The following is a 19,860-nucleotide window of genomic DNA, read 5'->3' as shown; positions in this document are numbered from 1 at the left end:
CGACTTGGGTTGCAAGTAATTAAATTTCAATAAGGGACTTCTATTTTTATTCTTTTTATTCTATAGGCTTTAATATTTTTGCAAATTGGTTGGACCGAATCATGGATTGCCTACGTATCCGCCTTAAATAGATTTAATTTGGAATCAGGTCTTGCGTAGTTCTTAGCCTAGAAAATGGTTTCTTAGAATGCCGAATTCGATAAGTATGTTCTGAGGTGAAAACATATTATTTGAAACGGTGGAATAAGTGAAGTCTATTTTTTTTTTTAATCTGCTGCCTTGCGTAAGCCAAAAATTTGTTTTATATTTTTTTTGAGTACATGTATTTTTTTTCTTGGTGGTACGTATATCTGAATACGTGCTGTACCCCCCAAGTGTTCGTTATTTTTCCGTGTCTGTGCGGATAAAATGACGAGCACTTCTGGACAAAATTTGACAAGCAGAGAGAATCAGCGCCCAGACTGGGGCGCTAAAGATTCCGGCGCCCAGCTCTGGGCGCTGATAATGATATTTGGGCAGATTTTTTGGTTTTGTGCCAAATATTTGTGAATTTTTTTTTGTGCGCTAAATGTTCTTTTTCTTTTTAAACGAATTTTTAAAGGCGCTTTGCAAAGTTCGCTTTTTTATTATTTATTATTTTTTGTACTTTTCATTTGTTTTCCTTTTTATTCGTGACTCAAGACAGTTTGATAGATGGGTTGAATGAGTTGTGTAGGTATTGGTCAAGCATAAGGATTACATCTTCTAGGACTCGCAATTTGCAGCCTCAAGCTAGTGTCATGAGTTTAAATCAACCAAGGTCAATGAGTAGCATGGGGACGGCTTAAGGGTATATCAACAGGATGTATCTATACAAGTTATATGGTCATTATGCTAATGGTTGTGCAAGAGCAGGTTTTGGAAATAATGGGTATGACGCACGTGTCGATGGCCGTGCGTGGTTTGCGGTTGACAACAAGTTCAAGAACAAGAGTCGAGGTAATGGTTTCTTGGCTTATGGCAATGAGAACATGGATGGGTTAGATGAGCTGAACAGGGGCCCCAGAGCGAAGGTGTCTAAGAACATGAGGATTGGAAAGGGTAGACATCGTAGAATTTTATGATTTAGATTGGTTGACTCAATTCTCTTCCTTCTTTTACTTAGGTAAATTTTGCACTTTGGGAGGTACGGGCTAAGTATTTTATGGCTCGCTCTTTTCGCTTCCCTTTTCTCTTTCTATTTTTTCTTCTTTGCTTGGGATTTCTCCCCAACATAAGTCCTTCAATTTTTTTTTTATTTGGGCTAAAAGGTAGATGGTTGTGGTCTTTGAGTCACGAGACGAGACTGAGTGAGCCTCGTTTGGTAGGCCTATAGTGGACCTTTTAAATTGTCTTACTTTGCAAGCGTATTTAGTCGTTTCTTAAAAGGTGCAAATAGCGTAGATTCAAAATGTTGTTTTTACCTTATTGAAATTTAACGAAAGAATTACATCGAAAATATTTTTGTTTCTTTTCAGACTCCAGTTTCTGGGATTTAATTGGAAGTTGTGATTTAGACTCAAACTTTCATTAATCTTTCTGATTATAACCCGTGTATGAATACAAGGAGGTGGCCTGGACTCAAAATAATGACGTGGCGTAAGCCTATAATACTTGACCAAGCAACTCTCAGACTTAGGCTAATTGGACCATGACTTTCGTTGGTTGACACTTTAGATTTTTACCCTTGGGTGTTCATTTGTCATGCGCCATTCTGCTTAATGTTGGCAAGGTAGTTAATTGGGGAGATCGAATTTCCATTTTTACAAGGCTAGAATCATTAGTGAGGCTTCTCTCTTAGTGTGTATTGCTTTTACCCCAATGGTAGTCTTATGGTATGCCGATCTGGGTATTTTCATGGTTGGTCATGTTGCATTCATGGAAAATCTTTTAGTCCGTACTTAATAGTATTTCAAGGAGTGAGTAACTCGAGAGGACTATGATAGTCGTGACCCAATGTGATTATAAGCCTTGAGACCATTAATTCTTGCTAATGGTATTGACACCTTAGGTCCACTTTGGGGGTTGTGCGACTATGGGGGAATGATTTTCAGAATGTGACTGTTTCCACTTTGCAAATACTGTAATATATTCTTTTTATTGGTGAGAGAGAGTATTGAGGCCGTGGATTCTTAGCAAGGGATGACAATTACATGTGGGTGCTTATTGATTTAAATGTTAGGAAGGGAGACTCAATATGGTTTAACCTTTTAACTTGCAGAACAACACCAAGTATTAGGACCGACTCTATGGATAAGACAACTAAGACTTAGGATTTAGATTGTACTTTGGCATAGCCTAGTCTAGACTCAGATTTATTTTTTATTCGAACATTATTTTTCCTTAAAAAACTTCATTTGAACATTATTTTTGAATACTTTGCCCATGTGACATTCATAATTATTAGCATGTTCGGTTTTGATGTCGAGCATTGCCGTCGTAGGAGGCCTAACAACGACACAAAGAGTTATTTATTTTTTATAAGTCGCTTCTAGAATCGAGTGTTATTTCATACGCCCTCGTAACAATTGTTTTTATGAAAAGTTTTTTTTTTTTTTTGCTACGTATTTTCTTCATGCGCGGGCACCGAGGCTGCTGTGCTTGACCAAAAGGCCAGGCAGCAACTTCAGCGCCCATCTATGGGCGTGAAAAATTTCGGCGCCCAGCCAGGGGCGTTGAAAATGCGTCCTTGGCTGGTTCTCGTTTTCTGTTTGCGTCTACCTTTATTTTTGCGACTTCGATTTGCGTGCTTGCCTAATAACGTCCTTTACGCGTTGTGCAGCGTTTGTGGGATTCGTTACAGGCCATCCCGAGCGTCGCTTATTTTTGTGGCGATCATTCGGGTTTGCGGAACACGTATTTCGGTATAACTCTTTGGCGAATTTGTCATGAATGTTTGGGCAATTTTTAAGGTCGTTGGTTTTCTAGCATTATTTGTCTAGCATTATTCGTACGCACAATTATAACATAGTCACATAGTTCGCTACACATAACTACATTACAAACATGGATTTGAAAATTAAATATGTCACGTAGTTTATGATAGGCTTCTATGGGTAGTATTTGCGCCTGGCTTGGTACCGCTTCTATCGTAGATCCAACACATGCCCCGGTCGAGGTAGTGTCTTCAACAGACGAATTTCGCCCAAGAGGCCAACCCGCAAGTGCAAGCCAAGGGGGCATGCAGGCGAGAGGGACCTAATGAGCGAGCGATTGGGTTCGGGATAGGTGTACTACCTGCACAAGTACCGAGTGGGAAACATGCGCGGCGTATGCACCTCCCTATTGGCGAAAAAAGGTTTCCTTAGTCCCAACTCCCGAGGGAGCCGAGATTCGTTATGATGTTCTGTCCGTTCACATTAATATGCTGATTTTCAGGTCGTCCCAACTTGATGGGGAAATAAACGCGGGGTAGGATCGTTTCACCCTTCGGCTATTTTGATTACCTACAAGCACTAGTATTTCCTTCACTATCCCCAGTGGAGTCGCCACTGTGAGGGGGTCGAAAAAGCGCGAGGCTAATGCGTTACCTTGTCCCTCGTGGGTGTGACGATTCTTTTTATTCAATCAAGTGTAATTGGATTTCCTGTGAGTATACACCCAATTGACTAGTAATATAGGAGTCGCCATTCAGTTTTTAACGACAATGAGAAAAACTGACAAAACCCGGTTATCGTGACATAAAAGGAGTGCAATTATGTTTGACCACCACGGCCGTAGGTTCCCTTGTGATCCCTGGTGTGGGGATCTCTCAATATACACCCGCAAGGTAGAGATTGAGGGTTCGGGGGACTGTAACTACCGAGAGGAGTAATTCGCTCGTCGATAACTCCAGAGGCAGGATATATTTACTAGCTCAGCATAAATAATTGAAGGGACATGCGTTAACTATTAAACTAATCTGAGTTGATTTTAGCAATATGCAACATATAATACTAATTTGATCGTGATTATCTGATTTAAATAACATTAAGGGACCTAGCATGATAATCCGATTTCCCAAAAATATTATATTTGTTAGGCATGATAGAACAATCAAATTAGGTTAGTTTAACAGTTCATAAAAAGGGCGAGGAAAGCAGTTAAATCATCAAAAAGGGACACATTACGACGCACCCTTGAGAGGTGTGTCACGGTTCTCAGAAAACTAACCACTTTGACTTTGCTATTTCTCCTTTTTATTTAACGAATCTCAATTATGGGACAGGATACGTTCTGTTCGATTTATGGATCGATTACGACAGAACGCGTGAACAGTTTCGCAGCGAGAGGCTTAGGCTAGGGGTTGGAGTCAATACTCAGAATATAATTATGTGTTGTTGTGTGTTTTCACGTCGAAACTAGGGGCCTATTTATAGGGAAGAGTTCGTGGAAAGATAGAATTGCAGAGTTCTAATCCACAAAGAATTAGGAAAAGAGACGTACCCAGGTATTTTCAGCGCCCAGGCCTGGGCGCCGAAGATTTCGGCGCCCAGAGCCAGGCGTTGGAAATAGGGTCTGGGCAGTTTTGTTTAGTCAGATTCGGATTCCTAAAATCCGTAGAGTTTGAGATTAATTCGAGTCTTTTAGCGCGTATCAATTTTATGACGGAATGCGTCTGGGCCCGTTACGAACTCTAGGTTCGTTAGGATTTTAATTAATACGTGACTCCTATTTCCGTATCCTATTAGGAATAGGATTCTCGCGGTTTTCTATCTCATTTAGGATTTATGTTGGAGTGCAACACCTAATTCTGACAGGTTTCTATCTTTTATGATTTGCCACTTTTAGACGCTACATTTTACGGCAGTTACTATTTTTAGCAGGTTTCCATAAATAGCAGGTTTCGGGTGAAATGAAATGGGGAATCGAGATTCGTTTATTTTATAGGAGATGCGTTGTCAAGTGGAGTTTTTTATGCTTTCATCATCGAACCTTTCCCTTGCGGGAACGGGGACAAAAGTAGGTGTCTACAAAATGCAAGCCACACGACTTCTACATTAAGGATTAAGGGTAGCAAAATATTACCTACCACGGAAGGGATAGCTCGCACCTACACGAGCGGAACCCCAAGGCATCTTTCTCGAAAGAACCTACAAAAATCATACGCCAAAAGGAAAGCATCCCAACATGCATACTTGGGGGCTCCAAGCTACGAAACAACCATAGCAAAAAATCTCGAAGCAAATGTTTGAACAATCAAAAGGGCACGATATTTGAGCCCACTTCATGAATGAGCCTGAACCATATCAAGCTTCTAAGCAAACTATTCAAAATCAATCATTGCTCAAAAAAAAAATGATTCAAGCAAACTGATTAATGGACCGCACACAATGGCCATTCCATGAATACTCGTTCGCACATACATATCATCATTCACGAACGCATTCAAAAGAAAAAAAAATATATACAAGAGCGATCAAAGTCTTACGCCTCAAGGTATGTTCCTCTGGCCATATAGACTCGCCCAACTATCGCAATAACTGTACGCCTTAAGAGCAACAGTTCCTTAAAATAATAGCCCCAAAGCGACAAGCACCGTAGTCCAGCAATCGGCTACGGCTTCTCAAGAAAATCATCCCGTTCTAAAAATGAGAAGAGAATACATAGAACTTCCAAATGAAATAAACGAATGAACAAGAGGCCAACTGTGTCATCAAAAGACCAGCCCAAACAACACTTTTAACGCCCCACCTGGGCGTGAATTATTTCAACGCCCAGGCCTGGGGGCCGAAAATTAACCCAGGCTCAAAAAAGGCCCTAACTTCTAGTGGGCCCTGCCATATTCATTCGACTCGAAAATTGCCGATTTCTTTACTGAAAGTCGCACTCCACGACTTCATCAAAGTAGCATACCACTTCAAAGATCGCTCGCACTTACGAGCACAATCCCAAACACGATCAAAGGCATTACAAAATGCGTAGGAACCTCTTTGACAAGAAATGACCGTCAAGCACGAATGCTTGGTGGCTCGAAAGAAAAAATATATCTAAAAAAAAAAAAAAGTATGCAAAGTTAAAACAATATTCCCAGACTACGCTGTACAAAGTCCCGTGTTTGGATAAACTCAAAAGAAAAAGAACCGGTTTACAACCTCAAGACAAAGGTCGTCGTTGATACTTATACATGGTCCCCCAATCAAGGACTCAGGTAGTGGCAAAATTGAGCCGTAAGGACTAGCTCAAAACCATGAAGGAAGATGACCACGAGACAATGGTCCATCTAAGCACGTTGTCAACCCACATTCAGGCTGCAACTAAATCCGAGCATCCCTCGAAAGAAAATAAATTCTTCAAAAAAACAAAAACATGGTTCGCCCACCCTCAGCGGGCGGGGTCTGCGTCATTAGCCGCGCAGGTCCTCAGTTTTCGAAAAATAGAATCTTCAAAAAACAAATGAAACAGGCTCGCCATCTTTAGCCGGCGGGGTCTACGTGACAAACCACGTAGGTCCTTACTTTCAAAAGCACAAACAAATTTCAAAATAGATTCGTCCACTTCTATCGGACGGGTGTCCACCCTTAGCGGACAGGTTCGCCATCTTTAGCCGGCGGGGTCTACGTCACAAGCCGCGTAGGTCCTTATTTTCAAATTTCAAAAATAGATTCGTCCACTTCTATCGGACGAGGTGTCCACCCTTAGCGGGCAGGTTCGCCATCTTTAGCCGGCGGGGTCTACGTCACAAACCGCGTAGGTCCTTATTTTCAAATTTCAAAAACAGATTCGTCCACTTCTATCGGACGGGGTGTCCACCCTTAGCGGACAGGCTCGCCATCTTTAGCCGGCGGGGTCTGCGCCACTAACCGCGCATGTCCTTAGTCGCTGCAGCGATAACTTTTTCTGGTTTTCCCTTTTCCAAAAATTAAAAGGATTGGTTTTCCGTTTTTCCAAAAAAGAACGATGTGCTGGATTTTCCTTCGTTTTACGTCCCATAAAAACAAGGGGGTTTTCTCGTTTAGCTAACCCTAAAAATGAGAATCTTTAAAAACATTTTTACCTCGTGATTGGGCTTGGCCAGGCCCAATTACACTTTATAGCTTTGATTTCGAAAACATCTGTAGCTACTGCCAATGACAAAGTGAGGGAGTTTCTACGCACCTTTAGATCCTTCCAATGACAAAGTGAGGAAGTTTCTATACTATCAGTTGACAAATCCCAATGACACGTGAGGGATATGTCGACATTTCAAGTGATGACCCTTAAGTCAAATGTTATCACTCGGGGGCTCGTGAGACCCTCGCAAAACAGGTCACATACACCATGGCTTGTGTGACGCACTCCGTCTAATACTTTGACCATCGTCTCATCCCGAGACTCAGTCAAAGTGGGGGCTAACTGTAGACACCTACTTTTGTCCCCATTCCCGAAAGGGAAAGGTTCGATGATGAAAACATAAATCTCCACTTGACAACGCATCTCCTATAAAATGACGAATCTCAATTCCCCTTTTCATTTCACCCGAAACCTGATATTTATAGAAAACTGCTATTTATGGAAACCTGCTAAAAATAGTAACTGCCGTAAAAGGTAGCTTCTAAAAGTGGCAAGTCATAAAAGATAGAAACCTGTCAGAATTAGGTGTTGCACTCCAACATAAATCCTAAATGAGATAGAAAACTGTGAGAATCCTATTCCTAATATGATTTGGAAATAAGAGTTACGTATTAATTAAAATCCTAACGAGCCAAGAGTTCGTAACGGGCCCAGACGCATTCCGTCATGAAATTGATACGCACTAAAAGACTCGATTAAGTCTCATACACTCCGGATTCTAAGAATCCGAATCTGACAAAGAAACGGCCCAAACAGCAATTTCAACGCCCAGCCCTGGGCGCTGAAATTGCCTGGATCCTATTTTCAACGCCCAGAGCTGGGCACCGAAATCTTTGACGCCCAGGCCTGGGCGCTGCAAATACCTAGGTACGTGTTTTTTCCTAATTCTTTGTGGATCAGAACTCTGCAATTCTATCTTTCCACGAACTCTTCCCTATAAATACAGCCCCAAATTCGACGTGAAAAGAACACACAACACACAACACACAATTCATATTCTGAGTATTGACTCCAACCCTTAGCCTAAGCCTCACGCTGCGAAACTGTTCACGCGTTCTGTCGCAATCGATCCATAAATCGAACAGAACGTATCCTGTCCCATAATTTGAGATTCGTTAAATAAAAAGGAGAAATAGCAAAGTCAAAGTGGTTAGTTTTCTGAGAACCGTGACGCACCTCTCAAGGGTGCGTCGTAATGTGCCCCTTCTCGATGATTTAGTTGCTTTCCTCGCTTTTTTATGAATTGTTAAACTAACTAAATCTGATTGTTCTATCACGCCTAACAAATATAATATTTTTGGGAAATTGGATTATCATGCTAGGTCCCTTAATGCTATTTAAATCAGATAATCAGGATCGATCTAGTATTATATGTTGCATATTGCTAAAATCAACTCAGATTAGTTTAATAGTTAACGCATGTCCCTTCAATTATTTATGCTGAGCTAGTAAGGATATCCTGCCTCTGGAGTTATCGACGAGCGAAGTACTCCTCTCGGTAGTTACAGTCCCCCGAACCCTCAATCTCTACCTTGCGGGTGTATGTTGAGAGATCCCCACACCAGGGATCACAAGGGAACCTACGGCCGTCGTGGTCAAACATAATTGCACTCCCTTTATGTCACGATAACCGGGTTTTGTCAGTTTTTCTCATTGTCGTTAAAAACTGAATGGCGACTCCTATATTACTAGTCAATTGGGTGTAAACTCACAGGAAATCCAATTACACTTGATTGAATAAAAAAGAAGCGTCACACCCACGAGGGACGAGGTCACGCATTAGCCTCGTGCTTTTTCGACCCCCTCACAATTGGCTTGTACATCTTTTAATTAGATTCATTATTCATTATTGAAACTTTAAGCTTCTTGATTCAATTTATATTTTTGTGGTTCTGTCGATCCAATTGTTCAAATCAAGTATATCATAATTTCGGGAAAATTTTGTTGGTTTGATACGGGAAATAACAGAAATCTGTTATAACTGTTTCGGCAGAAGTTGTTAAGCTTCTTAGTTGTTTCCTTAGTAGTGATCAACTAATTAGGGAGCTATAAATAAGCTGTACAAACTCATTTGTAGAATTCATTCATTCATCTAATAAGAATCTCTTCTTTCTCTCTATATTCTCTTCATTTCTCTCTTTTGTTTCTATCAGATTATGTAGGATCTTTTGATCCTGCAACATTGGTATCAGAGCCGATTTGGTCAAGAATTCTGGTGAAATTCCTCTTCCTCTGAATTCTGCTCAAAACCAGCATTTTCACTTCAAGAATTCTGCAAATTTTGAAAACCCAGAAACATACCCACAACCTGTTCAACAAATTGCTTGACTGAAATCTATATCCTTTTCAATTGCTGAAATCTGGCACCGATTCCTAAGTGGAGGTTCACTAGAGGAAAAAAACATCATAAGTTGCCCTTAAAATAGGCTTATAAGTTTCCCTTTATAAGTTCCACCTATGGTTGGGTCACTTTTGTAAAATTATCAAAAGTTGCCCTTAACAAGGTCATTTGGGTCGATATAGGTCATTTATGGTCAAAAATGGCATATTCGATTCCAACTACCAACAAATGAACCTTTTTCCACATTCTAACCCTTTTTCATGATTCATATGATTAGTTATATGTTTATGAAACTCATTTCAAGTTCGTTATGCAAGCCTAAGGGTCATTTGGGTCGATATAGGTCATTTATAGCCAAATATGGCATTTTCGATCCCAACTACCAACAAACGAACCTATTTCCATATTCGAAACCTTTTTCATGATTTATATGATTAATTATATGTTTATAAGACTCATTTTAAGTTCGTTATGCACGTCTAAGAGTCATTTGGGTCGATATAGGCCATTTATGGCCAAAAATGGCATTTTCGATCCCAACTACCAACAAACGAACCTATTTACATATTCTAAACATTTTTCATGATTCATATGATTAGTTATATGCTTATAAGACTCATTTTAAGTTCTTTATGCACGCCTATGGGTCATTTGGGTCGATATTGGTCATTTATGGCCAAAAATGGCATTTTCGAACCCAACTACCAACAAACGAACCTATTTCCACATTCTAACCCTTTTTCATGATCATTTATATGATTAGTCAGATGATTATAAGACTCATTTCAAGTTCGTTATGCACGCCTATTGGTCATTTGGGTCGATATAGGTCATTTATGGCCAAAAATGACATTTTCGATCCCAACTACCAACAAACGAACCTATTTCCATATTCTAAACATTTTTCATGATTCATATGATTAGTTATATGTTTATGTAACTCATTTCAAGTTCGTTATGCACGCCTATTGGTCATTTGGGTCGACAATAATAATAATTGTAATAGCTAGAAGGTGGATTATACACATCTTGCCCAGCACCTGACTCTTGACCAGTCTCACCTTTGATGTTGGGGACACCCTGATTAGATGAGGTGGAATAAGAAGTGATACCATTGTCAGATGCGACCTAGTGAATGTCAAAGAAAGACTTATGAGTTTTACTTTGCATAGAAATTCCAATCAAACAAAGATGAGCAGGGGTGGAGGGTCTTTGAACAATGATTACACATACTAATCATAACACACTACTTAAGAAGTCAATTACAAGAAACCCTTCATAACATAGAAGACCTAGTTACCAGTCCCAAAACAACTTTAACAGGATGATGCAGAGAGGCACAACTGACACGAATATTACTCACCAGCAAAGGAAGCTTGTGAGGAAACCTTGACAGATGCAACCAATTACCTCATTCAAAACTCTCTTTTAGACACTTACGTAAGTATTTTGACTACAGGCTAAAGCAAAACATAGCAAGAGGAAACATGATAACCTGAATAGAGTCACATGCAACATTTTATATTAATAATTACAATATGGTGCAGTAAGTAAGAATACCACTAGCAGCAGGTTAGGCCTCGCGGGCACAAACGTCAAACTAATACTATTCCATAACAACCAAGTGATACTAATCATAAAGAAGCCATATCAGGTTTTTCTGTTGATATGGAGCATACGCAGTTACATCGTATTCATATATGCGTTCTATCCACTATATAATAACCTGAAATTTGAGAAACTAACAATACGACTATGCGATTCTTCACACTTCGTATTCAAGAAGGATTTCAGTTTAAAATGCTGAGGATCGTCTCAAAAGATAAGGCAGCAAGTGACAGATCCTAAGAGTTTTTATTATTCGCTACACATATTAATCATTGTCAATATACATGTATAATAAAATCAGATATGTTCATGCAATTCGTTGTTGTTATTCCCATTATACTTTCAGCAGCAGTGAAGTTAAAAATACATGCTCCTACAAAGAACAGATAATTGTTTAACATCGATCAGCATTAAGGCTCTCCTCAACATTATGAACCCTAAAATATCATCTAATGTATAAAACCAAAAAGATATTGTGAAAAGACAACACAATCAAATCCAAGAAATGCTTGTAAAAGTTACACAATAAAGAACAAGAAAGACAGGACAAGAAAAGGAAGAAAAAAAACTATTTAAAATAAGGATGGAAAGGTATTTAAGCTCACTTGGAGACAAAATATGTGCCCAGAAAAACTGCTTGTAAAAATCTGAACTATAACACAGAATGCAAAAGCTATAAAAGCATTTCCTTAACCTACATAAAGAATTGCTCAGAAAACGACAGCTTCCTAGCAAGTTTACACTTCATTTCAGCATCGCTTTCCCTCCACCCCCACCCCCTCAACAAAAGGAGCCTTCCTTTCGAGACTGACTCGCCCCACAAACTCCATAACCTTAAGTATAACTCAACAATTGAACAAGCATAATACTCCATACGAACTGATTAACAAAGGGAAATACTGAGATGAAGAACCAAACTTGATTGTCCTTAATGATTCCATGCTGAGAAGGATATACATCACTTGCACCATAACTAGAATAGAAGATACAAACATCAGTTCTTTGGCTAGTAGTCTAGTACGAACGTATATATAGCAGACACTACATATAACAGGGATAAGAGAATCCCTTAGCAGCCAAAGAAACATACCCTCTGTAAGAAAGCATAAAAAACATTGCACTGCAACTTCTCTATCATAACGCAGACCATTTCAAGGCGATGAGCAATATCTAAGCAAAAGAAAGTTAAGGTCTTCAAACAATAATAACCTAGAGCCAAGTTTCATCCGTCACATGAAAGTGGTTGAATGAGGTAAAAATAGAAGGATGTTTACAGCATTTTCTTGAAAAAACAGAATAGTTGGACTTGAAAATCAATAGCAAAGGTCAACTGGCTATTTACAATTCTTACTAAAAAAACAACGTTCCTTTCTTTCAAAGTCACAGTTAAACACCTAGCAGATGAGAAAAAAGTATGAGCATAGCAAAAGCGAGAAAAATGTGACTTTATACTCAAGAACTTAACGACAGAGGAGGCATTTATATCAGAAAACGGTAGGGGGGTGGGGGCGGAAGGCCGGATGGGTTGAACTGTTAATGATGTCCTTCATAAAATCTGGTAGAATACTGAATCTGCTACAAATTTAGCTTACTTCATCTTGTAGAAAAATTGAGATAACACATACAGTTATTTTCATGGAACCAAATCGCAAAATCCCAGAACAAAATTCGAGGAAAAAAATTGCACAACAATATTAGAAAAATTATTGAGCACACATTCTCACAATAATTTGCATCTTAAATTGCATAATAAGTCAAGTAATTCGCAGCAAAATCCTCTATAATCAGTAGAAAAATTTGACCAATAATTCGCATAATCAATTGCACAAAAATTAGCAAAAAACTGAAAAATTATCAAACAAAAATCAAGACCCATACAAACCAAAAGTTCAGAACATGAAGAGATAAATTTGAATAAGCTCATACCAAGAAAAACCCCAAATTCGAAACCCTAAGCAAGATTTTGTGCCATAAGCACCACCTTCACCACCCGCTCCGCCGTCGCAACAAGAACAATCACCATTGGAGCTCGAAGGGAGGAGGAGATGCGTGGTAGGGAGAGAGAAGGAGATGCTAAGCAGAGAGGGAAGCATCAATGAGGTCAGTGACCGTGTGAGGAGGAGAGAGATATAATTACAAATGATGCGCTTTTCCTTTATCAACAGACCTTACAAAAAAAAATTAAAAAAAACATTATTATACAAACTAAAGGTTGCCCTTGTAATATAAGAGCATCCTTTGAGTGGGAGCTTTTGACAATTTTTCTACTAGTGGGTGACAATGGATAAGCAGATCAAAGTGTTAGAAGATAGAATGCAAGCTCAAGAAAAATGGAATACTGACACTTCCAAGAAGATGGATGAGAACTTTGAAGAGCTGATTAAGCTACTGCAAGCTGGCAAGGAGGATGTTGAAAGCTCTGCTTCAAAGGATAGTTCATCTAGTTCCAAGAGTTCTACACCAGTTGAGATGGTTAATCCAACCAGACCCTTAGGTATGAACCCTAAAATTGAATTCCCTAAGTTTGATGGTAGTAATGCAAACATGTGGGTTAAAAAGTGTTTCAAGTATTTTAGCTTGTGCAAGATACCTATAGAACAGTGGGTTGACCTGGCTTCCCTCAATATGATAGATAAAGCAGAAGCGTGGGTTATGAATTATCTAGCTGTTAGGAAGAACTTTGTGGTGGATTGGAACGATTTTGTGACTGATTTGAAGGCAAGATTCAAAGAAAATACTGGGAGCATAGTAGAGCAGTTTAATAAGTTGCAACAAGTAGGTACTCTTGAAGATTATATTTATAATTTTGAAAATATTCGGTCTTTAATGATGAGTACACATGCTTTACCTGAGAAGTATGTGCTAGATAGTTTCATCAGTGGCCTTACACCATCTGTAAAACCATTTGTCAAAGCTCTCAAACCTACAACTATTTCCGAAGCAATTGATATTTCTAGACTGCAAGAAGAAGGATTAACCCATTCTTCTGCAAACCAATTTTCAACCCAAAAGTCCCAGAAACAGCCATATAAATCCTTGAATTCTTTTTTCAACCACTCTTCCTCAAACTCAAATATGAAATTCTCTGAAAACCTTTCTGTTACCCAACCCAAAAACCCACAAAATAAAACATCAAGGCCATTTAAGTACATACCTGCTGATGTACGTGTCAGAGCCGAGAAGATTGCAAAAGGGTTGTGTTACTATTGTGACCAATCTTATGAGAGGGGGCATAAGTGTCAGTTCAGAGAACCCCAGTGGTTTACAGTAGAGTTTTTGGGGTATGAAAGTGATGGAAATTATGTGAGGAAGTAGCAATTAGGTGATGTGGAGGTGGATATAAGTGAGCCATGTATTTCACTGAGTGCTCTATCTGGGAACCATAATTTCCATACAATGAGAGTAGTGGGAATGGTGGAAGGGAAACCACTACACATTCTGATTGATTCTGGCAGTACACATAATTTCCTAGACCTTAATCTAGCTAAGAAGCTGGGTTGCGAATTGGAGAAAATTGTTCCTCAGGCTGTTACAGTTGCTAACGGCAACCATATAGCTTGTCAACATAAATGCAGGGAGTTTACTTGGAACATGAATAAAAAGAACTTTTGTGCTGAGGTAATGTAACACCCTAATAATTCCTTGATTTTATAAAACCATTTTCCAACTTAAAATAAAGGAATTACTAAAGTATTACCGCCACCGTGATAACGGTTAAGGCTAGTACCAGAATTACGCAGCAGAATTTAATGTCAACTAACTTTCAAAAACATAAATAATAAATTATCGAGGCCTCCTACAAGTTGGAACCATAACGGCCCAAAAACCAAAGTATTAAAAATTCAACAAAAACCAAACATAATTCAAGTATAGTTAAAAGAAGTTTTAAAGTACGAAAGCATGCAACTCTCTCAATCATCCCAAGCCACATGATTCGATCGTACTTCGATCTACCAACCTGCTATATTATTCTACTCCCCAACAATGCAAGTGCAAATGATGGATCATCATAGGGTCATTAAGGCAAAGGCCATGACCAAAAGACACAAAGCACGTAGTCAGCAAAAGCTGAGTACTTACAAGACTAGAGTGAAATAAAACTATAAACATGCATTACTCACTAAGTACTAATCAACATGCAAAAGCCATTTAATAATCAACACGTAAATCATGAATACAAGACTCGACTCTTGACTCGACTCTTGACTCACAATTTAATTAGATTAAGCTTCGAACGGGCCAAAAGAATATTCCATAAAGGAAGGGTGTTAGGAGCCCACCAAACACCATAATAAATAATAAACACCGTACCATACCGAGTGTCGGGCCATACTGACGGAATTCCAGTGCATAAATTAAATGAAACAACATCTTGTATCATTAGTAGGAGAACGAGTTTTCCGGCAAGTCTCCCCCCATTGTTCATACTCAAGGTATATACGTTCCAAGAGTTTTGAAGCTTGTTCTGGTTGCACTTTACGTTTATTAATGTTTTATTAATGGAGACTCGAGACTCAACAAACATACATACATACATACAATTAATAAACGACAACCAAAAAAATTCATTTTAATTCCTTTAGGACTTGTGATCAATAAATCAAGACGTATTGAAATTACTACCAAGTTCCTTCTCACAAAGTGAGATTCCACATCATGCCTGTTAACATGAGGGTTGTGCCCATGCATGACAAATCCTAATTCCTTTCATATAAAATATTCTCAACTGAACCCTACATGTGCGGTGGATTACGTGAGCTAACCCTTCACATGTGGTAAAATAAATAGTACAACGTGGTACGAATAATTGGCTCAAAAGTATGCTAGACATCCCGTACAATAGCATAACAATAAATAATTCATCCCTTGCATGTGAAACAAACCGTACATGCATAAATATTGAACAACATGATTGACAATGAAATCCATACTCATAATAATCCCAACATGCTTGTTCAATCAATAATTCAATAATTCCAATACAATAATCCATATGATCGTTCACCAAAACAAATATGAATCCACATAATACAATTCACATCAACAACAATCATGTAATGTCCTTGACAAATAGTGTGGTCACCCTAGACTTGTACGTACCTTGAATACCTAAGCGTAGGGGCCACTTTGCAAAACGAGAACTCACTTAGAAATCACCTCCTATCATCAAAATAATGAAACATTAATTATTTCCATGTTCATTAAATTTCCAGCAACTTTATAAAATATTAAACCTTGTTAAAAATTAGAATTCAATCGTTCTTTAATAAAATAATCGCCTCAATTTGCAAAACTAATCCCTAGTATGAAAACATACTTTTTCCACCCTTAAAATCAATAAAAATCAACACTTTAAGCCTTTATGTAAATCTAAAAATATAATTGAATATCATAATCAAATTCGTCAGCTAATTATGCTAATCAATAGACCCATTAAGTCTAGGTTAAAACCCTAACTTGAATTTCTCAATAAAACCAATTTAACAACATAAAAATCAAACCTTTATTAAATAAACAAATCTAAAAATTAATGCTTTAATAATTAAAATACGTCTCATGAATCAAAACATATAAATCCTCAAAGTACGGTGTTCATAAACGATTCCCAGCATTTTAATTATTCAAGACAATACTAATAATATAATTTGAAATACGAATTTGAAATAAAATAGTTTAAGGGAATTAGGATTATACCAATCCGGCCTATAGCACGGAACAACCACGAAAATTGTGATTGGGCAAAAGAATTGAACGAACGGAACAAGAACACACACACACACTCGACGTGTGTGCGGATGGACGAGGGGTAGGCACAGCAGAGCTGGGCGTGCGGGACGAATGGGCGAGGGCGCTGGGCGCTGTGCGCGAGAGAGACGAGAGGGCGAGAGGGAGTGTTAAGCGCTGGGCGCGAGTGAGAGTGAGGGAGTGCGCTGGGCGCTGGGCGCGACAACACACGAGGGCACGAGGGCGAGGGAACGAAGGCACGAGGGCACGAAGACACGAGGGCACGCAGCACACGAGTGCTCGTGCTGTGCGGGCTGCGAGACGGACAAGAGAGAGAAGAGAGAAAGAGTGTGGGGCAAGCAAGAGAGGAAAGCTTAATGAAAAATAAGGGGTTCATTAATGAGGAGAGTCATATTTATAGGATCTCATATCCCTAGTGGGCTAGGCTTGGCAATTTGACATTGGGCTTAGCATTTAAATGATTGGGCTAGCCTTAGGCTTAGAATTAAATTCCTTTGATTGGGCTTGATTAATAAAACGAGTTGGACTTTGCATTTAAAACCCAAACCTTTTAAAATTACTTGCGACCCATTAAATTTTCCGACTCGAAAATTAAATTCGTTTCGTAATTAATTAAAATAATAAATATTCTAATTAATTAAAATACATTTAAATAATATTTAAATGCGAAATAAATTCTAAAAATCGAAAAATGCTTTATAAATATAATAAAATATATTTATAATTATTATAAAAATACGAGGTATTACAGGTAATGTTGATTGCTTTGGGAGGGTGTGACATGGTATTAGGAGTTCAATGGTTGAGTAATCTGGGGAAAATCAATTTGGATTTTAAAAAGCTATTCATGAGTTTTCAGTTGGAAGGGAAAACGTTCTCATTGAAAGGTATTCCACCTAAGAAAGTAAAAGTAGTGGAAGGAGTAGCATCTGAAAAACTTCTGGAATCTGCCACACAATTATGCTTGCTACAACTGGTAGATGCTTCAGATAAGTATAAGATGGAATGTCAGAAAATGCAGTATGATGAATGTTCTCAGGAACAGTTAGAGATAAACCAGGAGGAAGTTCATTCTGGTATTTGAGGATCCTATTGGTTTACCGCCAAGTAGAGGTGTTTTTGACCATAGAATACCACTATAAGATGGAGTATCTCCGGTTAACATTAGACCATACATATATCCTTTGAAACAAAGGGATATCATTGAACAACTTGTGCAAGAAATGCAGGATAGGGGAATAATACAACACAGTAGCATCACATTTGCTTCTCCTGTAGTGTTAGTGGGAAAGAAATATGGAACTTGGAGACTTTGTGTGGATCATAGGGAGTTGAATAACAGGACAGTCAAAGATAAATTTCCGATACCAGTAGTAGAAGAGTTAATAGATGAGCTAGCAGGTGCTACGGTGTTTAGCAAGCTTGACCTAAGATCTGGGTATCATCAATTAAGGGTGCATCCTCATGATGTGTTTAAGACTGCTTTTAAAACTCATACGGGACACTTTGAGTTTTTAGTTATGCCTTTTGGCTTAACTAATGCACCGGCCTTATTTTCAAATTTGGATGAACAAAGTGTTCAAACCACTTCTAAGGAAGTGTGTTCTTGTCTTCTTTGATGACATTTTTGTGTACAGCAAAACCAAAACGGAACATTGGGAGCATTTGCATGAAGTATTTGAGCTCATGAAGCTAAGTATGATGTATGTGAAGGAAATCAAAAGTAGCTTTGTAATGGAAAAGGTGGATTACCTTGGTCACTTCATATCAATTCCAGGGGTTGAAACCGATCCTAAGAAAGTGGAGGCCATTGTAAAGTGGCCAGTACCTAAAACGGTAAAGGAATTCAGAAGATTTTTGGGCCTTACTGGTTACTACAGGAAGTTTGTAAAGGTTATGCTATCATTTGCAAACCTCTGCACGAGTTATTGAAGAAAGGAGGGTTTGCGTGGAGTAATGAAGCTCAAAGTGCCTTTGAAGCATTAAAGAAGGTTGTGGTAACAACTCCAATTTTGACAGTTCCCGATTTCTCAAAAGAGTTCATAGTAGAGACTGATGCTTCCAACTTGGGAATAGGAGCTATTTTGATGCAAGCAGGACATCCTTTAGCTTTTATTAGCAGAACTTTGGGTCCAAGGTGGCAAAAACTATCTGTATACGAGAAGGAACTTCTTGCTATAGTATTTGTTGTGCAAAAGTGGGAACAATACTTGATTAGTAATCATTTTATCATAAAGACAGATCAGAAGAGTTTGAAATGGTTACTACAACAAAAGATATCAACTTCTTTCCAAAAATTTTGGCTTTTAAAATTGACGGGGTTTGATTACGAAATTCAGTATCGAAGTGGACAAGAGAATGTGGTTGCTGATGCATTATCAAGGGTACACGGTGTTAGGTTATGATACATATGACAATTCATAAATCATGCGGAAAAACCATTTAGCCAGGAATACATATTATTTACACATAATCATATAGCATAGTTTAGATGCATACTCTTTGTTGCGTGCCTTCCCTAGCTGCGCCCGAACCGAACAAGAACAAGTCTTTAGGACTCCAAGTGTCGTCCCTCCGTAGATAGTCCACAGCACGTCCGGATCCGCCTTAAGATTGACCAACTAGAATCGCCCTTAAGGTACTAAAGATTTTCGGCACTTTTAGTCAAGGAATGTGTCTGAATTTTCTCTCAAAAACTCACTTTGAATACTTGAATAATCCCTGAAAATATGTGACCCTAGGCACCTATTTATAGAGTTATGGAAAGGGTTTTGGAATCCTATTAGGATACTAATTTATTTAATTATAACCCTACTAGGACTCTAATTAAATAATCATTATCTAATAGTTTTAGGATTTAATCACACTTCGAATCCTGATTGCTTTAGGATTCCCGCACAAGCATTGCACGAGCACAGTACACCCGCGCAAGCCTTGCGGCCCACGCTAGGCGCACAGCGCTCGGCCCACTGCTGTGCTCTCGCGCGCGCGCCCAAGGCCTTGGCTGGGCCTGGCCTTGCGCTGGGCCTGGTCGAGGCTTGGCGTGCGATGGTGCGCGTTGGATCGCTGGGCGACGGCCTGGCTTCGTGCTGGGCCTTCGTCTAGCGGGCCTCGTC

The 19,860-nt window shown here is 39.0% G+C and overlaps 1 protein-coding gene across 5 annotated transcripts in view; it reads right to left on the bottom strand.

The window, feature by feature from the left end:
- The window catches only part of LOC110774805 (uncharacterized), a 31,732-nt gene extending 18,062 nt beyond the window's left edge, over nucleotides 1-13,670 (bottom strand). For 2 of the 5 annotated variants that reach the window (XR_002529584.2, XR_008921562.1), the window contains exons 1-2: nucleotides 12,926-12,997; nucleotides 10,453-10,519 (exon numbers count right to left, since the gene is read on the bottom strand). Coding sequence is in view for 2 of the 5 variants with exons in the window: in XM_056829146.1 (XP_056685124.1) it covers nucleotides 10,453-10,519; nucleotides 12,926-13,092 (234 nt within the window). In the remaining 3 variants the exon portion in view is untranslated. Of the gene's footprint in view, nucleotides 1-10,452; nucleotides 10,520-12,925 lie in introns of all 5 variants that reach the window. The other 3 variants (XM_056829146.1, XR_008921561.1, XM_056829145.1) reach the window with 3 other exon arrangements.
- Between the last annotated feature and the right edge of the window lie 6,190 nt (nucleotides 13,671-19,860).

Source organism: Spinacia oleracea, chromosome 5 (genome assembly GCF_020520425.1).
Source record: "Spinacia oleracea cultivar Varoflay chromosome 5, BTI_SOV_V1, whole genome shotgun sequence".
NCBI lineage: Eukaryota > Viridiplantae > Streptophyta > Magnoliopsida > Caryophyllales > Amaranthaceae > Spinacia > Spinacia oleracea.
Note: the sequence above shows the minus strand (reverse complement) of the source record. Positions and strands in the feature narration are given on the sequence as shown.